We start from the raw sequence: 22,787 nt of genomic DNA on the forward strand, positions 1-22,787 counted from the left end.
AAAGGACAGTAGCTCACCCAAGGTCACAGAGCTAGTGAGTGATGAAACTGGGATTGGAACCCACTTGAGTTCAAGTCTTCCTTCCTTATCTCTCCTGAATTTTGGGTTTTCTCCTTTAGGTCTCCTTTGAAGCTGTATTCTTCAGGAACTGCCTCTTCTGAGCACTCATATTAAATACAAGAATCTGTGGTCTATTTCAAGGCATTTACTTAAGAGCAGAGCTGTGAAAGGGAATGCTAACTTTGCCATTTTTCTGCAATGGCTGGAAAATTTGAGGGTCCAGCAAGATGATGCAAGAGGTTTCATTGTGCTCATCCTTAGGCTGCACTGGATTTTCAGCTGTAGGAACACCTTATTATTTATTCATTTATTTATTAAAAGATTTTATCTATTTATTTGACAGAGAGAGAGAGAGAGCGAGTGAGCATAAACAGGGGAACAGCAGGCAGAGGGAGAGGGAGAAACACACTCCCTGCTTATATATTCAGGGAACCAGAGGCGGGGCTTGATCCCAGGACCCTGGGATCATGAGCTGAGCTGAAGGCAGCCACTTAATGACTGAGCCACCCAGGCACCCCTGCAGGAACACTTTAATGATAACAGAAAAAATTGTTCATTAGTATCTGCTAATTACGTTGTTAGGTGCATTAAATACATTATCTTGGTTAAACCTCACAACAGTGCTATAAATTAAGTGGTATTAAAACAGTTGCACAGATGGAGAAACTGAGGCTCAGCTGTGGGCTATTGGATATGTAAATTAAATCTGAGTCTCAGTTTCTAATTTAGACATAATAATGGTCTTATCATAAGGTCATTATAAGATTAAATGAGTTAATAGATGTTAAGGATTGGCGCTCAGTTGTGTTATGTGTTACTATTGTTATGAGAACATAGTAGTAGTAGTAATAGTAGAGGTGAAAAGCTCACTTTTTATGATTGTCTGTGAATCAGAAATAAGCATCCAAGAGTCCAGTATAGTGTCTGGATGTTGTTAAATGGACTTGATAATTATTTATTGATAGAAAGAGACTATAAGCTGTGTTTCTTTCCTTTTAAATATTTTATTTATTTGTCAGAGAGAGATACAGAGAGAGCACAAGTGGGGTTTGGGGAAGGGCAGAGAGAGAGGGAGAAGCAGACTCCCCGCTGAGCACGGAGTCCGATGTGGGACTTGATCCCAGGCAGACACTTAACCGACTGAGCCGCCCAGGCATCCCAGCTGTGTTTCTTTTAATTTTAAAATACTTCCACTAGTGATGGCTTCAAAATTCAATAGTTTAGGGGCGCCTGGGTGGCTCAGTTGGTTGAGCAACTGCCTTCGGCTCAGGTCATGATCCCAGACTTCTAGGATTGAGTCCCGCATCAGGCTCCCAGCTCCTTGGGGAGTCTGCTTCTTCCTCTGACCTTCTCCTTTTTCATGCTCTCTTTTACTCATTCTCTCTCAAATAAATAAATAAACAAAATCTTAAAAAAAAAATTCAATAGTTTAAAATGTTAAAACTCAGCCTGTTGGTTCTGTTTGTTGCTGTTTACTTATTTTGTGTAAAATTATTCCCTTGCAGAAATGGCATGTCCTTGATTTTGTCTGTTTACAATAGATTAAGTGGGGTTGGCACCAGAGGACTGGAGTGCTTGACATGTTAAGTGGTTGGCAAGGTTCCTATTACCACCATAAAAATAGTAGCTGAGGACTATGTGCTGGTGAGCAAAATAATGTAGTTATTTATGTTAAATTGAGTAATACACAATTGTAAAAAACATTTAGCATATGTACTCTTTTTTTTTTTTTAAAGAGTTTATTTATTTATTTTAGAGAGAGAGCACGCATGCATGTGCATACCAGTGAGGGATGTGCTGGGGAGGTGGAAGGGTCAGAGGAAGAGGGAGAGAGAGAGAGAGAGAGAGAGAGAATCTCAGGCAGACTCCCTGCTATGTGCAGAGCCCAAGGCGGGTCTTGATCTCAGGATCTTGAGATCATGACCTGAGCTGAAATCAAGAGTTGATGCTCAGTCGACTGAGCCACCTGGCTGCCCCTGCGTATGTACTCTTAATTACACACCAGACATCACTATGCACATGTTACATTTGTTATATAGCCATTCCTTTGTGGGATTATATCCAAAGCCACATATACTTTATTTTATAATGGTAATTTACAGGATTTGTTCAATGCTGATTTTGAGCATACACAATTTTCCTTTTAAAGGCTCATCTTAGAGCTTAACCCCAGCCATAGATGCAACTCAGCTTCATATTTATAGTGAAACGCAGAAAGGGAAACTCTTTTCCCCCTTCATAAAGTTAACGGTTTCTTTCTTCCTCTCTTCCTTCCTTCCTTCCTTCCTCCCTCTCTCTCTCTCTCTCTCTCTCTTTTTTTTTTTTTCCCACCACCCTCCTCTATGTGTTAGAAACTAAAGCAGTGCTGTGCAGTTCAGTTGTTTGTGAGAGTGACATCTGGTGGTTTCTTTTTAATTCTCATGGTCTCTCTCTGCTTGACTAGAAGTTCTCCGAATTTGCTGAGAATGATTGTGTGAGCTGCTGTGCTTGATACTTAACACACTAAGTAGCTTCTTCTTCTTCTTTTTTTTTTTTAGATTTTATTTACTTACTTGAGAGAGAGAGAGAGCACAAGCAGGGGGAGCAGCAGGCAGAGTGAGAAGCAGGCTCCCTGGCTGAGCAGGGTGCCTGACTTGGGGCTTCCTCCCAGGACCCTGGCATCATGACCGGAGCTGAAGGCAGATGCTCAACCGACTGAGCCACCCAGGTGACCCCACACCAAGTAGCTTTTGAGGATCAAGTTAGTACCACTGATTTGGCTCAAACTTTGAAAGGCCCAGCCTGCCTTTTAGATATAGTCCCTCTGAATGCCAGCCTTCTGGATTTTGTTTTAGCATTTATAATGGACAAAGAGCTGCCTTTCTGGGGAGATTTCTGTTTAATTCAGAGAGTTTAGGATTTTGAGTGAGGGATGATATCTGTGCCATCTTCTTTGCTTTAGTCATGAGGAGGCTTGAACCCTGAGAAGTCTCGTTGTTGGCCAAGGTCACTTTGCTTCCCAGTGAGCTGAGGTCCTGGGCTCTCTGCCCATAAGTTATATTTATCATGCTGGGTAATGCACCCAATAGGAAGGGTCTGGGCATTAAAGGACATGAGGTGAAGGCATTTTAAGAGGGAAGAAGTAAAGGCAGTTGACATATTTGAGCACCTATTTGCTATGAATATTCCACATCCAGTTTTCTGTCTCTCTTCCAAAGGAGGATGCAGAATCTTCAGTGTGAACGTTATTGAGGAAATTCATTGAGGGATCTCAGGTCTGTCTTGTGAGTCCACTGATTGATCCCACAGCTGAGCATCTAGTATCCTGTGGCACTAGGATTCTGTTTTGAGTCAGACCCGTTGACATGCATTATCTCACTAGCATCCTTGCAGCAATCAGAGGAGGTGGTTGGAATCCCCATTCTATAGACGGGGAAGTGGAGGATTATGGGGGCGAAAATCTTCCAGAGTTGGGTAGAGCTGAGGTTCTGACACAGGCAGGTCTAAATAGAACTTCCAGGCCTAAGCCAGTGTGATGCTTGAGTGAATCATTGAATAAAACGTCACTCACCAACGTGGAATGGTTGCTTTGTAATTACGTGCTCAGTTTATTTTTGTGTTCAAGGTAATCCTTCCTACTAAACTGTTATTCTGTATCCCCAATTTTCACTATCAGATCTGTGATTTTCAGTAAATGTGAAACTTAAAACAACTTGTGGGGTAAAATGAGAGTACTTTTCTGGCATGAGAGGAACTAGAGAACTACATTAATGCTGTACTTGGAGAGTGTGTGAAATTATTTTCAATCTCAAGTGATAAGTGTTTAAAATAAAATCTTTTTTTAAAAAATATTTTATTTATTTAGTTGTCAGAGAGAGGGAGGGAGCGCACAAGCAGGAGGAGCAGCAGGCAGAGAGAGAGAAACAGGCTCCCACTAAGCAAGGAGCCTGATGTGGGGCTTGCTTCCAGAATCTTGGGATCATGACCTGAGCTAAAGGCATCTGCTTAACAAACACACCTTCTAAGACTCAATTTTTTTCTTCTGGCAGCTGACTTACTGTTTATATCATTAAAATTTTAAAAAACTCTATTTCTAAAGAAGTTTATTTATTTATTTAAGTAATCTCCAGCTGGCCTGGGGCTCAAACTCATGACCCTGAGATCAAGAGTGCATGCTCTTCCAACTGAGCCAGCAAAGTGTCTCTAAAAAACTCTGATTTGAATAATATTTGAAAACCTCCAATTTTTTACTTTGTGTAAAATCAGGTTTTACAAACCTCCTGGGCAGATTCAGAAGATTAACTGTCTTTTTTTTTTTTTTTTTTTAATCTGCTACATTTGAGAATTATGTTGTAGTCTAATCTTTTTAAACCTTGGGAGGGTCACATTTTGTTCACTGCAAATGCCAGGTGGAAACTCGGAATGTGAGTGTCTAGTATATCGGCCCCAATTGATTTCCTTCCCTTTGATTAAGAGCCCTGTGGGTCAGTTCAGCTTTCACAGAGAACTTGCTTTGATGTTAATCCTCTAATGAGAATGTGAGCAGTGTTTGCATCCTTCCTACCCAGTAATGGAGATGCTGAAGCTGGGCTCTGTGTTTGGCTTCGGTGGGTTTCAGGGCTTTGCTGTTCCCTCATACAATATGAAATTAAAAAAAAAAAAAATTGTAGCATTGCATGTAAGACACAGCTGGTGGTAGCCTTCTGAATGCTGTTGGGGTTTATATGTTCCAGAAAGCCATGGACTCATTTTTGAGCTTGACAGAGATTACAGAGAAATGGATGGCAGGTATGAGCAGAATGAAAAATTATTCCCGAGAGGTGAGCTCAGGGTGCATATATTTTTTAAAAAATTCTTTGCCCAGTCTTTCTTCTAAAAGTCACTTCATGGACACACAATAAAGATGTCTTTAATTAATTAATTAATTATTATTATTATTATTTTTTAAAGATTTTATTTATTTATTTGACAGACAGAGATCACACGGAGGCAGAGAGGCAGGCAGAGAGAGAGGAAGGGAAGCAGTCTTCTCGCTGAGCAGAGAGCCTGATGCGGGGCTCGATCCCAGGACCCTGACCTTTAACCCACTGAGCCACCCAGGTGCCCCAATAAAGATGTCTTTTAAATGAAGTAACCCGATTTAGAAAAATCAATACTTTGTTGACATTATAGTGGGGAATAATGTCACTCAAGTTTATTTCTCACATGATTCCCTTAACTAGCAATGTGCCTCTTCTTTTTTTTTTTTTTAAAGATTTTATTTATTTATTTGACAGATCACAAGTAGGCAGAGAGGCAGGCAGAGAGAGAGGGGGAAGCAGGCTCCCTGCTGAGCAGAGAGCCTGATGCGGGGCTCGATCCCAGGACCCCGGGATCATGACCCGAGCCGAAGGCAGAGGCTTTAACCCACTGAGCCACCCAGGCGCCCCAATGTGCCTCTTCTTATGTGTGAAAAGATTTACATCTAATATCTGAAAAATATTCCCGGTATGTCACTGTGAAAAACGTCAACAACACACATCAGTCTGTTTTCCCATTTTGAGCATTTTTAAAAAAATTTATTTTATTTTATTTTAATTCCATTATAGTTAACATACAGTGTTATATTAGGTATATAATATAGTTGTGAAATATAGTGGTTCAACATCCATTTTGAACATCTTGGCTCACCAGGGGGGAAATGCCATGCAGAGGAGTATTTGCAGCCCTTAGGACCCCATCACCCATGGTTATTCATCTCTGCCCCGGTTTTGGGGTAGGTTTGGACATCCTCTTTATGTGTCATGTCCTGGGAATGATCCAGACATGCCCCAGAGCCAGGGGTAGAATCTGTGACTTGTCAGAGTTCTTGGCAGCACTAGGGTTCTTTGAGTCCATGGTACCAAACACACAGCTTCATTGGTCAGTAGAATGGAATGTTGGGTGAAAGCTCCAGTGAAGAGGGTCTGATGCTGTGGGGTGGGGATGGGGGTCTCTTATTGAGAGGAAGGTGTCTATAGAACCCCGTCAAACCTTGTCATCCTAAAGAACAACAGTTCAATTAGAACACAGTAGCATCAGCCAACAGACCCAAGTCATCTATATGAGAGAGGGAAAAATGGAGGCAGAGGTAGAGGAGGAGGAAGAAGAGGAGGAGGAGGTAAGGGAGAAAAGAAGAGAAGAGGCCCAGAGAAGTGATTCAGCCTTTTGGATTTGTGGTACCTAGTTTTAATTTTCATCATGTTTCTTTCTACTTTTTCTTGGAGTAACATTTGGCACATAGTCCTTCTCATACTGCAAAATGAAATAAAATTTAGAAGGAAAGACTTGAAAAGTTGTAAATCCATTGGGTCTCTTTGGAAGTTTGCATAGAGAGTATTTATTTATTTATTATTTATTCATTCCTTCCTTCATTAATTCATTTATGAGAGAGTGTACTTGTGCATGTGTTCGGGGTAGGGGAGTGGCAGAGGGAGAGGGAGAGGGAGAGAATCCCAAGCACACTCAGTGCAGAGCCAAGGTCTCACGACCCTGAGATGATGACCTGAGCTGCAATCAAGAGTCGGACCCTTAACCGACTGAGCCACCCAGGTGCCTCAATACAGAGTATTTAAATTACTACTGGTAATAGCGTATTTGTCATCTTTACTCTTTGCAATGCGCCACTAGGGATTAACAGAATGTAAGCCTTTTCATCACGGGTATTTTCATTATTTAAGATTCTTAAATAGACATTTGTTAAAAACCTGCTGTCACTTAATGCACTTGCATGCATTTTGCCACTCAGAATATGATGAATGTAACAAATTAAGATGAAATTGCTTAAAAAGCCTTAGTAGTTGATGCAGCACCCCCATCCCCTTCCTCAGTTCTGTGTCTCTTCCCATCTATCTGGGGACAGGGAGAGGTTTCAGGCTCCCCACCCTGCAGGAGTGGGCTCTGGAGTGCCTGCCTTGCATCCAGAAGGTCCTCCAGGGGATCTTTCACATACAGGGTCAGCCCATTTGCTAAATTGTAAAATAAAACCTCTCAAGGTAAGGACCTTTCCTCTTAAGACAAGGGCGCTCAGCCAGCCAGTTAGCAATGATTATTTGCTGAGTCTATGAAGTGCAAAGTGGTATTCTGGGTTATAAAGTGGATTCAAAAGGAGTACGATGGCCCTTGACTCCAGCCAGGGAGACAAGATAGGTTCTGGAAAAGGTCAGGTGCCATTTTGAGGCAATGCACCATTAGGAGCCAGATGTGGCTCAAATAAGCATTTGATATACTGTGCTCAAGGGTAGCCGCTCCTCAGGGTTGGCCCAGCATGGGCCTGGGGAAGGCACATGGAGCAGACTTCCAGGAGGAAACCAAACACAGCGGCTTTCCTATGAACATGTCATATTTATCAGCAGCATGATCTCTCCTCTCTTACTGTCTTTCAACCAGAAGAACTCTGGATGCTTCCGTGATTATATGTGTTTCCGCTGGAGTCCACCTGGTGAGCCTACCCAGGCCTGGAAAGTTTAAGGGAAACAGCTTGTGATCACTGGGGAAATAAACATCAGCAGTGGAGAAGCACGGGGAAGTTAGTGGTGAGTGGAGAAACAAAGAGACCATAGGTAGAGAAATCTAGGTATGCTCTGTGGAGAATATATGTGGATTGTGCTGGGTGGGAGGCTGTTGACTATTAGATCTAATACCGGGCCTGAAAGGCTTGATGGGAATCCACAGAGGAAGAGAGCTCCCAAGGCAGCAGCAGAAGAGGGGTAGAATTCGAGCTGGGTGTCAAAATGCAGAGAAACAGAAGGAAAAGGAACCCATTGACTCCTGGGTATGTGTTACGGGAAGTCTGAGCAGAGGTCTGTGACTGCTGGTGTCTCTTCCCCCAGCAGAATCCACATCCGTTTTCCCACAGATCTGGGAAACCATATTTGCACGTACCTAGGGAAAGAGGGTGTTGTCACTGTTCATGTATAATTTCCACAAATTACAAATGTAAGTCCCACAAAGATATGAAATGAACATGTCAAAGTTTTATTTGACCCATCAGTGGGGAGAACCAATGAGATGGCAAACTGATTCAAAGAGTACTTGAGGAACTGGGTATTTATAGGCTTAAAAAACAATGGTAGATTAAGATTGCTATAGGTCATATGTAAACCCAGGTAAGGTCCTGCAGGGTAATAAAACTATAGTCTATAAGGTTTTCCTGCTATTGAGAAATCTAGAAGTTAATATGTAACCTCACAGTGCCTGCATTCTAATCGGATAGTAAATAGTCAAGTCAAGCACAAGGATATTCTCTTAGAGAATGAGACAGTCCCTGGGAGGAATTAGTCAACAATGCTGCTGTATGACTTTGAGAAGATATGCTGTCCCTTCCCCTCCCATCCTCTTACTTCTCCTGCGCAACTGCCTAAGTTGCAGGTTGTGGATAATTTGGACATTAAAAAATACCTGGCAGTTAAAGATCTGAGATGGAATCCCAGTTCCTTCCCTGTAATATTGATCAGGTAATTACCTATGATTTACCCGGATTTACTTGCTGTGAATTGGGAGGAGCAAGCGAGATAACTTTTGTGAAATGCTTGGCACCTTATAGGCCCTTGTTCAATCTTAGTACTGCTCTTTACCTTTCTTCTTTTATTTTTTTTTTATTTTTAATTTTTTTTAAAGATTTTATTTATTTATTTGACAGACAGAGATCACAAGTAGGAAGAGAGGCAGGCAGAGAGAGAGAGAGGAGGAAGCAGGCTCCCTGCAGAGCAGAGAGCCCGATGTGGGGCTCGATCCCAGGACCCTGGGATCATGACCTGAGCTGAAGGCAGAGGCTTTAACCCACTGAGCCACCCAGGCGCCCCCCTTTCTTCTTTTAAATATAAAGATTTCATTTATTTATTTTAGAGAGAGAGAGAGAGGGAGAGCACATGTGAGCAGAGGGTAGGGGTGCAGGAGTGAGGAGGGGAGAGTCTTTTTTTTTTTTTTTTAAAGATTTTATTTATTTATTTGACAGACAGAGATCACAAGTAGGCAGAGAGGCAGGCAGAGAGAGAGGAAGGGAAGCAGGCTCCCTGTTGAGCAGAGAGCCCTATGTGGGGGCTCGATCTCAGGACCCTGGGATCATGACCTGAAGGCAGAGGCTTTAACCCACTGAGCCACCCAGGTGCCCCATGAGGGTTGGGAGGGAATAATCTTAAGCAGACTCCTAGATGAATGGGAACCTGGGGTTAGGCTTGATCTCATGACCTTGAGATCACGACCCAAGCCCAAACCGAGAGATAGATGCTCAACCAACTGGGCCTGTTAGGCGCCCCACCTTTCCTCTTTTTAAATGAAAAAAATTTCACCTTTTGTCTGTCCTTCATAGACGAAGTTCTTTTTCTCTCTTTCTTTCTCATCTCTAGTTTATTAGAATAATGCCCTAGAAATCTGGTGCATTTTCTCCATTTCTTTTTTTTTTTTCCCAGAATTTATTTATGTATATGAGACACACACAAATACACAGAGAGAGGGAGAGAGAAAGCAAGTGAGTGCACAAGCAGGGGGTAGTTAGCAGAGGGAGAAGAAGAAGCAGACTCCCTGCCGAGCAGGGAGCTCAAAGTGGAACTGATCCCCGGAACTGAACTGAAGGCAGATGCTTAACTGACTGAGCCACCCAGGCATCCTGACTTTTTCCATTCCTCATGGAGGTATTCTATTCAATTTTCATTATTCATCTAAATGGAAAGAATAGATTTCTCACATTCTTTTAAGAAAAAAATTTCTCCAACTTCTATCTTGAGATGTAATTAACATTTAGTATTGTGTCAGTTTAAAGGGTACAATGTAATGATTTGATACATGTACTTATTGTGATATGAGCCCTGTAATAAGGTTAGTTACACTGTCCATCACCTCGCAAGTGTGTGGTGAGAGCTTTCAAGATCTACTCTCATAGCAACTTCCCCATCTACAAGGCAGTATTGTAAACTATGGTCATCATGTTGTATAGTACGCTTTATTTAGGGAACTCTGCAGATGACAAAAGTAGAGATGTTATTGTAATGAAGATGATTTCTTATTTGATATATTTCAGTTTTTATTTTTCCGAGGGAGTAGTTCTTGCATAAGAATAAAGCCTTGTCTCTTTTTATTACTTTTTATTTTATATTTTAAAAAGATTTTATGTATTTATTTATTTGAGAGAGAGAGAGAGAGAGAGAGAGAGATAGGAAGAGAGCATGAGCAGGGAGAGGGAGAAGCAGGTTGCCTGCTGGGCAGGAAGCCTGACACAGGGCTTGATCCCAAGACCCGAAGATCATGACCTGAGCTGAAGGCAGACGCTTAACCAACTGAGCCTCCCAGGTGCCCTGCCTTAGCTCCTTTGAGATTAGGAGATGACTTTCCGAATTATACCTTTTGCAGGTCACTCCATAAGTATTTCCGTGTTTTCAGTGTGCCCTGTTTGGGTAGAGGTTTATAAGGAGGGGAAGGATGCCCAGTAGCCTTCCAGGAGTGTGATCTTTACATTCCCCCTTAATTGGGAAAGGTCAGCCCAGGTTGGGGTAGCGGTGGTGCCAGAGGGACTGTGAGTTGATGTCTGATGTTATCACAACAGATTGGGGTTCCTGGAGAGCAGATTTATCTCCTTCTCTGTAGCCTCTTGCATGATAGATAACTTGTGTGCCAGCATGTAAGACATTGTGCTAGAATTCAAAGTGACAGAATCTGTGATACCAAACTTTGATTTGGAGAAAGGAGTCTATTTATAATTAGGATTTTTAAAAAAGATTTATTTATTTATTTATTTGTTTAGAGATAAAGAGAAAGTGAATGTGTGCGGGGTCGGGGGGAATGGTACAGAGAGAGAGGGAGAGAGAATCTGAGCACAGAGTCCAACGCAGGGCTTGATCTCACCACCCTGAGATTATGACCTGAGCCAAAGGCCGACACTTAATCCACTGAGCCACCCAGGTGCTCCCCACTAATTGGTCATTTTTAATAGAGTCCAGAGAAGCATCTTTTCACTCTTGGCTTAGGTTCTTTTGCTTTAGGACTAGCTCATTTCTCTTCTAGTTGGTTTTTAAACTTCTGCTTGCTGCAGGAAGAGTGTGATTAAGATTGGGTTGCCCTTGACTCCACCTAACTCCCAATGTAATAGATGAGTGGGTCAGGGATCCCAAAGTCTAAATTTCTACCACTACTTACAGTGTTGTTTCTTCTTAGTGTTTATACATTTTTTTCCGTTTCTTGTCTAAATGTAGAGCTTGATGTAGTCTAAACATTGTTTAGTACCCATTGTCACATAAGGGAAAAGTTCTATAACTCTCTTTCCTCATTTCTGCATCATAGCTATAAGTGAGGTGATGTAATCAGTGCCTTGATGGGCTGAGCTCAGTTTACTCATTCATTAGGTCACTTGAATTTATTGAGCAACTACTGTGCCCAGCCCTGGTGATTTTTCTGTAGTCATAGGAAGTAAGAACCTGCTCTGGTGGAGATAGACTGTAACCAAGGAAGTAACCAAGGTGATTACAGATTTTGATAAATTTTATGAATGAAATAAATCAGATGATGAGAAACAATAAGCTGCTATTCTCAGTAATTTTAATTGAGGTTATTAGAGACATTCTCCTTGTGAGCTGGGTATGTAAGGGTGAGAATTGAGTCAGCCACAGGAAGAGTTGGGCGAAGAGCATTCTAGGAAGGAGAGCATGGTGAAGAGAGGTGTGAGATGAGTTTGGCTTGTTCAAGGAAGAGAAAGACAGACCTGCACACGAAATGGGGCCAGAGTGTAGGTCACTGGAAAGGTGGTCAGAGGGTGGTAAGCCATCTGGGGCTCTGTAGATCATGGGAAGGAGTTCGGGTTTTTTGTTAAGTGCAATGGAAAGCTCGTAATGAGGTCTAGGACAGTGACATGACATGAGCTTATGAAAAGAGGGGAAAGAATACAGCTGATGTGTGAAGACTTGGATAGAGGGTGTCAGTCATAGGAGTGGGGAGACCAGTGAGGTCCTGTGCTTGGGTATGGTGGTGGTGGCACAGACATAGGGAGTAAGATGCTTTGAAGAGCGGACTAAGTTGTGGGGGTTCCCAAATATCTGAACGAGGAGCGTGCATTGGATTTTCACAGCCATGAGGGAGCTCTATGTGCGTGTAAGTTTGTGAGTGGATGTGAATTTGTGTGCACATGTGTTCATGACTGTGAGTTTGAGTGTGTGTTGGTGTGTATCAGTGTGAGGTGTGTGTGTGGCTTTATAAGTGCATATTAGTATGCACTTGGGTTTTATCCTGTTGTAGCTTTTGAACAGGCAGGCCAGTGGCACGAGGGAAAGGGCTGTCTTCTCTGGTACGATTAACCCGGGTAAAGTTGGTGGCAGGAAGACTAGCCAGGAGGTTGGTGGAGCTGGATGTGAAATGAAGGCCCAGAGGATGCTAACTTGGCCATGGAGCAAGAGAAGACTAAATTGTGTAAATCCAGGTGTTGTTTTATTCTGTATCTGGTTGAGTGAAATTGAGGAGTGAAAAATAATTCCATTAAAGAATTCACATTCTTCAAAGAAGCCCAGTGTGATTGCTAGTTTTCTCAGTCTTAATTATTAAAAAAAAAAAAAAATTAAACCTCACTAAAATTCATTTGCTCAATTTCTTAAGAAGACAGGCCATTAGTGAAAGTTGAGTGAATTTACTGCATCCCACCCACACTGTCCCCTAACTCTCACCCCTGCAGTTCAGTACATACTCATTTTCTCTATATTTGGAGTTCTTAATTCCTGAGAAACTCACTGTATTTTTGTTCCCCTCTAGGACATCTTTGAAGATGCAATGGAAACCATCTCTATGTGAGTAGTAACATGATAAAAATATATAGTAAAGAAAAATTGATGGCCCTCTTATGTAAAATGTGTAAATATTTCTTTATTATTTTTTGAGAGTTGTGACTACTCCCAGAAAGAGATCACTGCTCTGTAATTCAAAAATTATGATGTGATAATGCTTAAGAAACAATCTGTTTAGAGTTACTAGCAAATCTATTTTTGAGTATTATTTCTTGTAACCTTAATTCCACTAAAACAAAAGAAGAAATGTTTTCCAACAAATTTAACTTTATTTGTTTATACCCAACCCTATGACATCTTGTTCACATATGTTTACATGTGTGACCTCATATTGAGGATTTCGCTTTTGGTGTGCACACAATTTTATTACAAGCATTTCCTGTAAGTCTCCGTCATTTTTGTACTGATTTTATATGATATCCTATTAGATCAAGTGGAACACCACAATTATTCATTTCTCCTTTGCTAGACATTTAGGTTGTTAACTGTTTTAAAAACTTAAAACTAAGTAATGAGTATTTTCATGTATATAGCTTTGTCATGTTTTTAATTATCTCCAAAGATTAACTTCACAGATGTAGGATTATTGGATTATAAAGGATAGAGATTTTTATTGCTCTATTATTATATGCAATATGTTTAAAATTTTTATTTATTTATTTTAGAGAGAGACAGCATGAGTGGGAGGGGCAGAAGGAGAGAGAACCCAAAGCAGACCCCACGCTAAGTACAAAGCCCTATAGGGGGACTCAATTCTAGGACCCTGAGATCATGTCAGTGAAACCATGTCAGTGGCTTAACCAACTGTGCCATCCAGGTGCCCCAAATATATTTCAAATTGCCTTTCCAAATCAGTCAGCTTGGGCCACTGTAAAAAAGTACCATAGACTAGGTAGCTTAAATAATAGAAATCAACTTTCTCATAGAACCAGAGGCTAGAAGTCTGAGATCAGGGTGCCAGTATGGTTCGGTTCTGGTGAGAGCACTCTTCCTGGCTTGCATATGGCTGACTTCTCTTGGGTCTTTACCTGACAGACAGACAGACAGAGTCCTCTTCCTACAAAGGCACCAATCCCATGATGGGAGTCCTACTCTCAGGACCTGATCTAAACCTAATTATCTTCCGAAGGTTTTGTCTCCAAACACCATTACAGTGGAGGTTAGGGCTTCAGCACGAGAATTTGGGGGACACAGTTTATTCTGTAATACTTTCAAAAGAGTTTTATTATCAGTTTATGTGGTTACCAATACTGTGTAAGTGAAGTGGTTTAAAATGTAGCATCACAGGGTGCGTGGGTGGCTCAGTGGTTGAGCGTCTGACTCAATTTTGGCTCAGGTCCTGATCTCAGGGTCGCGAGGTTGAGCGCTGCATTGGGTTCCATGCTCAGCAAGGAGCCTGTTTGAGATTCTCTCTCTCCCTTACCCTCTGCCCCTCCCCCTGATCACCTTTGCTTTCTCTTTCAAATAAATGAACAAATCTTAAAAAAAAAAAAAAAAAGTAACATCACCACTGGGTGCTATTTGAAATGGTTTTGCTACTCAAATAATAACTAATTGCTTACGTTTTAAAAATTTTTCTTTATTACCATGGTTTACCACGTTGTCTTTCCTTTTATATAAGGTCTAGTCTTTTACATGTTTAATTTTTTCTCTGTCTTACATACTTATGAACATTAAAACAGATATGCAGTTTAATCTTTAGTTTAATATATATATATATATTTATTTAAAGGTTTTTTTTTTTAACTTATTTGACACAGAGATAGAGAGTACAAGTAGGCAGAGAGGCAGGCAGAGGGAGAGGGAGAAGCAGCCTCCCCGTTGAACAGGGAGCCCGATGTGGGGCTCAATCCCAGGAACCTAGGATCATGACCTGAGCCAGAGGCAGCTGCTTAATCGACTGAGCCACCCAGGCACCCCAATCTTTTGTTATATTTGCTTTAAATATTTTCCCTAATTGCTATTTTTCTTTATGTTAGTTACACACTTTTATGTTTTCCAAAAGCTTTAATGTTTATATTGTTGAATAAAATTTGTTTATATGATTTAAAAAGAAAAAGTTAATTGTGATTAGGACTAAAAAATAAGCTCTTTATTTTGGAATAGTTTTAGATTTATAAAATTATTGTGAAGGTAGAACAGAGAGTATTTGGAAACAGACTTGAATTAGTCATAAATGGGTATTACAAATTCTAGGGCAACCACCAAGAGAAGGGAAGATATATAACTGATATATAAGAAAGAAGAGAAAATAAGATCATATAAAATAATTAAAATCACAGAAAGCAGAAAAAGAGTAGAAGACCAAAATAGGAACAAAGAAGGGTAAAAAATAGAAAACAGTAATAAATATGTTAGAGACTAATCCAACCATATTAATAATCACTTTGAGTATCAGTGGTCTGTATGGGCCAATTAAAAGACAGAGGTTATCAGCCAGGGTCAAAAAACATGATCCAACTACATGTTGTCTGTAAGAAACTCAACGTACATATAAAGACACATATAGATTAAAAGTAAATGGATGGAGAAAAATATACCAAGCTCACTCTAATGAAAAAAAAGCAGGAGCGGCCAAATTAATTTCAGACAGAACAGACTTCAAAGTAAGGAGAGTTATCAGAGATTAAGAAGGACATTACATAATGGTAGAATGATCAGCTCTCCAGAAAGACGTGACAATTCTTGGTGTGTATGTGTCTTTCAACAGAGCATCAGAGTATATGAGGCAAAAACTAGTAGATGACTCTGTTATTATAGTTGATGCCTTCAAAGCCTTTCTCAGAAATGAACAGATCCAGTTGGCAGAAAATCAGTAAAGGTATAGTTGAACTACAAACGGAAACTAACCAAACAAAAACCCTTGCACTTAATGCAGCTGGATTTAATTTAGATCCCTATCTCATGCCAACCCTAAAATTGTTAGCCTACTATTCCAACACCATTAGCTGTTTGGGAAAGAAAGAAAATTTATGTATGATGCTTCTTTTATCAAATAATAAATTCATTAAAATAATGGTGCTCTGTTTCTAAGCTTTCTGTTGTGTTCCTTTCATCTGTGTGTCTGTGTTTGTGTAAAAATTACTCTTTGTTCAACTGTTCTAGGTGTTTCAATATTAGTATGACTTGTTTTTAAAAGAACAGTGTCCCAACAATGACCTCTGTAATGGTGATGCTTTTGAACACCACGTCAACTTCTGAAGTATCTAGCATTTTATTTTTCATTCATTGCCTCTTCCAGCCTCTCTTTGGCTGTATATATCCATAAGCATTTTCTTTCTTCTTTTAATTTTTTTTTTTTAAGATTTTTTTTTTTAAATGCACTGACATCTAATTTTATTATCTCTGGTACCTATTCATTTTTTAGAAGCATTTCTTTTTTTTTTAATTTTTTATTTTTTATAAACATATATTTTTATCCCCAGGGGTACAGGTCTGTGAATCGCCAGGTTTACACACTTCACAGCACTCACCAAAGCACATACCCTCCCCAATGTCCATAATCCCACCCCCTTCTCCCAAACCCCCTCCCCCCAGCAACCCTCAGTTTGTTTTGTGAGATTAAGAGTCACTTATGGTTTGTCTCCCTCCCAATCCCATCTTTTTTCATTTATTCTTCTCCTACCCACGTAAGCCCCCATGTTGCATCACCACTTCCTCATATCAGGGAGATCATATGATAGTTGTCTTTCTCCGCTTGACTTATTTCACTAAGCATGATACGCTCTAGTTCCATCCATGTTGTCGCAAATGGCAAGATTTCATTTCTTTTGATGGCTGCATAGTATTCCATTGTGTATATATACCACATCTTCTTGATCCATTCCTCTGTTGATGGACATCTAGGTTCTTTCCATAGTTTGGCTATTGTGGACATTGCTGCTATAAACATTCAGGTGCACGTGCCCCTTTGGATCACTACGTTTGTATCTTTAGGGTAAATACCCAATAGTGCAATTGCTGGATCATAGGGCAGTTCTATTTTCAACATTTTGAGGAACCTCCATGCTGTTTTCCAGAGTGGCTGCACCAGCTTGCATTCCCACCAACAGTGTAGGAGGGTTCCCCTTTCTCCGCATCCTCGCCAGCATCTGTCATTTCCTGACTTGTTGATTTTAGCCATTCGGACTGGTGTGAGGTGATATCTCATTGTGGTTTTGATTTGTATTTCCCTGATGCCGAGTGATATGGAGCACTTTTTCATGTGTCTGTTGGCCGTCTGGATGTCTTCTTTGCAGAAATGTCTGTTCATGTCTTCTGCCCATTTCTTGATTGGATTATTTGTTCGTTGGGTGTTGAGTTTGCTAAGTTCTTTATAGATTCTGGACACTAGTCCTTTATCTGATATGTCGTTTGCAAATATCTTCTCCCATTCTGTCAGTTGTCTTTTGATTTTGTTAACTGTTTCCTTTGCTGTGCAAAAGCTTTTGATCTTGATGAAATCCCAGTAGTTCATTTTTGCCCTTGCTTCCCTTGCCTTTGGCGTTGTTCCTAGGAAGATGTTGCTGCGGCTGAGGTCGAAGAGGTTGCTGCCTGTGTTCTCCTCAAGGATTTTGATGGATTCCTTTCGCACATTGAGGTCCTTCATCCATTTTGAGTCTATTTTTGTGTGTGGTGTACGGAAATGGTCCAATTTCATTTTTCTGCATGTGGCTGTCCAATTTTCCCAGCACCATTTATTGAAGAGGCTGTCTTTTTTCCATTGGACATTCTTTCCTGCTTTGTCAAAGATTAGTTGACCATAGAGTTGAGGGTCTATTTCTGGGCTCTCTATTCTGTTCCATTGATCTATGTGTCTGTTTTTGTGCCAGTACCATGCTGTCTTGATGATGACAGCTTTGTAATAGAGCTTGAAGTCCAGAATTGTGATGCCACCAACTTTGGCTTTCTTTTTCAATATCCCTTTGGCTATTCGAGGTCTTTTCTGGTTCCATATAAATTTTAGAATTATTTGTTCCATTTCTTTGAAAAAGATGGATGGTACTTTGATAGGAATTGCATTAAATGTGTAGATTGCTTTAGGTAGCATAGACATTTTCACAATATTTATTCTTCCAATCCAGGAGCATGGAACATTTTTCCATTTCTTTGTGTCTTCCTCAATTTCTTTCATGAGTACTTTATAGTTTTCTGAGTATAGATTCTGTGCCTCTTTGGTTAGGTTTATTCCTAGGTATCTTATGGTTTGGGGTGCAATTGTAAATGGGATTGACTCCTTAATTTCTCTTTCTTCTGTCTTGTTGTTGGTGTAGAGAAATGCAACTGATTTCTGTGCATTGATTTTATATCCTGACACTTTACTGAATTCCTGTATAAGTTCTAGCAGTTTTGGAGTGGAGTCTTTTGGGTTTTCCACATATAGAATCATATCATCTGCGAAGAGTGATAATTTGACTTCTTCTTTGCTGATTTGGATGCCTTTAATTTCCTTTTGTTGTCTGATTGCTGAGGCTAGGACTTCTAGTACCATGTTGAATAGCAGTGGTGATAATGGACATCCCTGCCGTGTTCCTGACCTTAGTGGAAAAGCTTTCAGTTTTTCTCCATTGAGAATGATATTTGCGGTGGGTTTTTCATAGATGGCTTTGATGATATTGAGGTATGAACCCTCTATCCCTATACTTTGAAGAGTTTTGATCAGGAAGGGATGCTGTACTTTGTCAAATGCTTTTTCAGCATCTATTGAGAGTATCATATGGTTCTTGTTCTTTCTTTTATTGATGTGTTGTATCACATTGACTGATTTGCAGATGTGAACCAACCTTGCAGCCCTGGAATAAATCCCACTTGGTCGTGGTGAATAATCCTTTTAATGTACTGTTGAATCCTAGTGGCTAGTATTTTGGTGAGAATTTTTGCATCTGTGTTCATCAAGGATATTGGTCTATAGCTCTCTTTTTTGATGGGATCCTTGTCTGGTTTTGGGATCAAGGTGATGCTGGCCTCATAAAATGAGTTTGGAAGTTTTCCTTCCATTTCTATTTTTTGGAACAGTTTCAGGAGAATAGGAATTAGTTCTTCTTTAAATGTTTGGTAGAATTCCCCCGGGAAGCCGTCTGGCCCTGGGCTTTTGTTTGTTTGGAGATTGTTAATGACTGTTTCAATCTCCTTACTGGTTATGGGTCTGTTCAGGCTTTCTATTTCTTCCTGGTTCAGTTGTGGTAGTTTATATGTTTCTAGGAATGCATCCATTTCTTCCAGATTGTCAAATTTATTGGCGTAGAGTTGCTCATAGTATGTTCTTATAATAGTTTGTATTTCTTTGGTGTTAGTTGTGATCTCTCCTCTTTCATTCAATGATTTTATTTATTTGGGTCCTTTCTCTTTTCTTTTTGATAAGTCGGGCCAGGGGTTTATCAATTTTATTAATTCTTTCAAAGAACCAGCTCCTAGTTTCGTTGATTTGTTCTATTGTTTTTTTTTGGTTTCTATTTCATTGATTTCTGCTCTGATCGTTATGATTTCTCTTCTCCTGCTGGGCTTAGGGTTTCTTTCTTGTTCTTTCTTCAGCTCCTTTAGGTGTAGGGTTAGGTTGTGTACCTGAGATCTTTCTTGTTTCTTGAGAAAGGCTTGTACCGCTATATATTTTCCTCTCAGGACTGCCTTTGTTGTGTCCCACAGATTTTGAACCGTTGTATTTTCATTATCATTTGTTTCCATGATTTTTTTCAATTCTTCTTTAATTTCCCGGTTGACCCATTCATTCTTTAGAAGGATGCTGTTTAGTCTCCATGTATTTGGGTTCTTTTCAACCTTTTGTGGTTGAGTTCTAGCTTTAGAGCATTGTCGTCTGAAAATATGCAGGGAATGATCCCCATCTTTTGATACCGCTTGAGTCCTGATTTAGGACCGAGGATGTGATCTATTCTGGAGAATGTTCCATGTGCAGTAGAGAAGAATGTGTATTCTGTTGCTTTGGGATGGAATGTTCTGAATATATCTGTGATGTCCATCTGGTCCAGTGTGTCGTTTAAGGCCTTTATTTCCTTGCTGATCCTTTGCTTGGATGATCTGTCCATTTCAGTGAGGGGAGTGTTAAAGTCCCCTACTATTATTGTATTATTGTTTATGTGTTTCTTTGATTTTGTTATTAATTGGTTTATATAGTTGGCTGCTCCCACGTTGGGGGCATAGATATTTAAAATTGTTAGAGCTTCTTGTTGGACAGACCCTTTGAGTATGATATAGTGTCCTTCCTCATCTCTTATTATAGTCTTTGGCTTAAAATCTAATTGATCTGATATAAGGATTGCCACTCCTGCTTTCTTCTGATGTCCATTAGCATGGTAAATTCTTTTCCACCCCCTCACTTTAAATCTGGAGGTGTCTTTGGGCTTAAAATGAGTTTCTTGGAGGCAACATATAGATGGGTTTTGTTTTTTTATCCATTCTGATACCCTGTGTCTTTTGACAGGGGCATTTAGCCCATTAACATTCAGGGTAACTATTGAGAGATATGAATTTAGTGCCATTGTATTGCCTGTAAGGTGACTGTTACTGTATGTGTATGGTCTCTGTTCCTTTCTGATCTACCACTTGTAGGCTCTCTCTTTGCTTAGAGGACCCCTTTCAATATTTCCTGTAGAGCTGGTTTGGTGTTTGCAAATTCTTTCAGTTGTTGTTTGTCCTGGAAGCTTTTAATCTCTCCTTCTATTTTCAATGATAGCCTAGCTGGATATAGTATTCTTGGCTGCATGTTTTTCTTGTTTAGTGCTCTGAAAATATCATGCCAGCTCTTTCTGGCCTGCCAGGTCTCTGTGGATAAGTCAGCTGCCAATCTAATATTTTTACCATTGTATGTTACAGACTTCTTTTCCCAGGCTGCTTTCAGGATTTTCTCTTTGTCACTGAGACTTGTAAATTTTACTATTAGGTGACGGGGTGTGGGCCTATTCTTATTGATTTTGAGGGGCGTTCTCTGAACCTCCTGAATTTTGATGCTCGTTCCCATTGCCATATCGGGGAAATTCTCCCCAATAATTCTCTCCAGTATACCTCCTGCTCCCCTCTCTCTTTTTTCTTCTTCTTCTGGAATCCCAATTATTCTAATGTTGTTTCGTCTTATGGTGTCACTTATCTCTCGAATTCTCCCCTCGTGGTCCAGTAGGTGTTTGTCCCTCTTTTGCTCAGCTTCTTTATTCTCTGTCATTTGGTCTTCTATATCACTAATTCTTTCTTCTGCCTCGTTTATCCTAGCAGTGAGAGCCTCCATTTTTGATTGCACCTCATTAATAGCTTTTTTGATTTCAACTTGGTTAGATTTTAGTTCTTTTATTTCTCCAGAAAGGGCTTTTATATCTCTTGAGAGGGTTTCTCTAATATCTTCCATGCCTTTTTCGAGCCCAGCTGGAACCTTGAGAATTGTCATTCTGAACTCTAGATCTGACATATTACCAATGTCTGTATTGATTAGGTCCCTAGCCTTCGGTACTGCCTCTTGTTCTTTTTTTTGTGTTGAATTTTTCCGTCTTGTCATTTTGTCCAGATAAGAGTATATGAAGGAGCAAGTAAAATACTAAAAGGGTGGCAACAACCCCAGGAAAATATGCTTTAACCAAATTAGAAGAGATCCGAAATCGTGAGGGGGGAGAAAGGGGATAGAAAGAGGTTCAAAAAGGAAGAAAGGAAAAAAAAGAAAAAGAAAAAAAAAGAAAAGAGAAGAATTAGAAAAAAAGAAAACAAATAAGAAAAATATAAAAAAGAAAAAATATATATATTGGATAAACTAGTTAAAAACGTTAAAAAAGAAAAAGGTAAAAGTTAAAAAAAAAATTTACCAGAAGGCGCGAAAATAAACAAAAAATGAAAAAAAAAATTAAATTAACTGCAAGACTAAAAAAAATCACAGGGAAAAAGCCATGAGTTCCGTGCTTTGCTTTCTCCTCCTCTGGAATTCTGCTTCTCTCCTTGGTATTGAAACCGCACTCCTTGGTAGGTGAACTTGGTCGCGGCTGGATTTCTTGTTGATCTTCTGGGGGAGGGGCCTGGTGTAGTGATTCTCAAGTGTCTTTGCCCCAGGCGGAATTCCACCGCCCTTACCAGGGGCCAGGGCGAGTAATCCGCTCGGGTTTGCTTTCAGGAGCTTTTGTTCCCTGAGCGCTTTCCGTAGAGTTCCGGAGGACGGGAATACAAATGGCGGCCTCCTGGTCTCCGGCCTGGAGGAGCCAAGAGCCCAGGGCCCCACTCCTCAGTGCGCTCTCAGAGAACAGCGCCCAGTTACTCCCGTCTGCCTGACCTCCGGCCGCGCTCCGAGCTCACCGAGCCTGCCACCGGTTCAAGGTAACACCGAGCTGTGAGCTTACTGTCGGCTCTGTCTCTGTAGCTGGCTTTCCCGTTCCAATACCCGCAAGCTCTGCGACACTCAGACACCCCCTATCCTTCTGTGACCCTGCGGGACCTGAGGCCACGCTGACCCTGTGTGGGCTTCGCCCCGGTTTATCCTTTGGAGCGATGTCCCTCAGCGGAACAGACTTTTAAAAGTCCTGATTTTGTGCGCGGTTGCTCCGCCGCTTGCCGGGAGCCGGCCCCTCCCCCCGGGGTCTATCTTCCCGTCGCTTTGGATTCACTTCTCCGCCGGTCCTACCTTTCAGAAAGTGGTTGTTTTTCTGTTTCCAGAATTGCTGTTCTTCTTCTCTTCGATTTGCCGATGGATTTTCAGGTGTTTGCAATCTTTAGATAAGCTATCTAGCTGATCTCTGGCTAGCTGAAGTAGTCTCAGCCTGCTACTTCTCCGCCATCTTGACTCCTCCCCCTCTTTTTTTTTAAAGATTTTATTTATTTATTTGACAGACAGAGATCACAAGTAGGCAGAGAGGTAGGCAGAGACAGAGAGAGAGGAGGAGGAAGCAGGCTCCCCGCAGAGCAGAGAGCCCGATGTGTGGCTCGATCCCAGGACCCTGGGATCATGACCTGAGCTGAAGGCAGAGGCTTTAACCCACTGAGCCACCCAGGCGCCCCTCTTCTTTTAAT

At 40.8% G+C, this 22,787-nt stretch overlaps 1 protein-coding gene across 4 annotated transcripts in view; it reads left to right on the top strand.

Moving 5' to 3' along the window:
* TTC39B (tetratricopeptide repeat domain 39B) overlaps positions 1–22,787 on the top strand; it is a 132,920-nt gene that overhangs the window by 25,635 nt on the left and 84,498 nt on the right. Inside the window, exons 1-2 of one of the 4 annotated variants that reach the window (XM_032307016.1) lie at positions 5,700–6,178; positions 12,787–12,821. The exons of 1 other annotated variant lie outside the window; for it this stretch is intronic. In XM_032307016.1, coding sequence (XP_032162907.1) covers positions 6,122–6,178; positions 12,787–12,821 — 92 coding nt within the window. In that variant the 5' untranslated portion in view covers positions 5,700–6,121. Of the gene's footprint in view, positions 1–5,699; positions 6,179–6,215; positions 6,237–12,786; positions 12,822–22,787 lie in introns of those variants that run through there. 2 more of the 4 variants (XM_032307017.1, XM_032307015.1) reach the window with 2 other exon arrangements.

Source organism: Mustela erminea, chromosome 12 (assembly GCF_009829155.1).
Source record: "Mustela erminea isolate mMusErm1 chromosome 12, mMusErm1.Pri, whole genome shotgun sequence".
In the NCBI taxonomy this organism is placed as follows: Eukaryota; Metazoa; Chordata; class Mammalia; order Carnivora; family Mustelidae; genus Mustela; species Mustela erminea.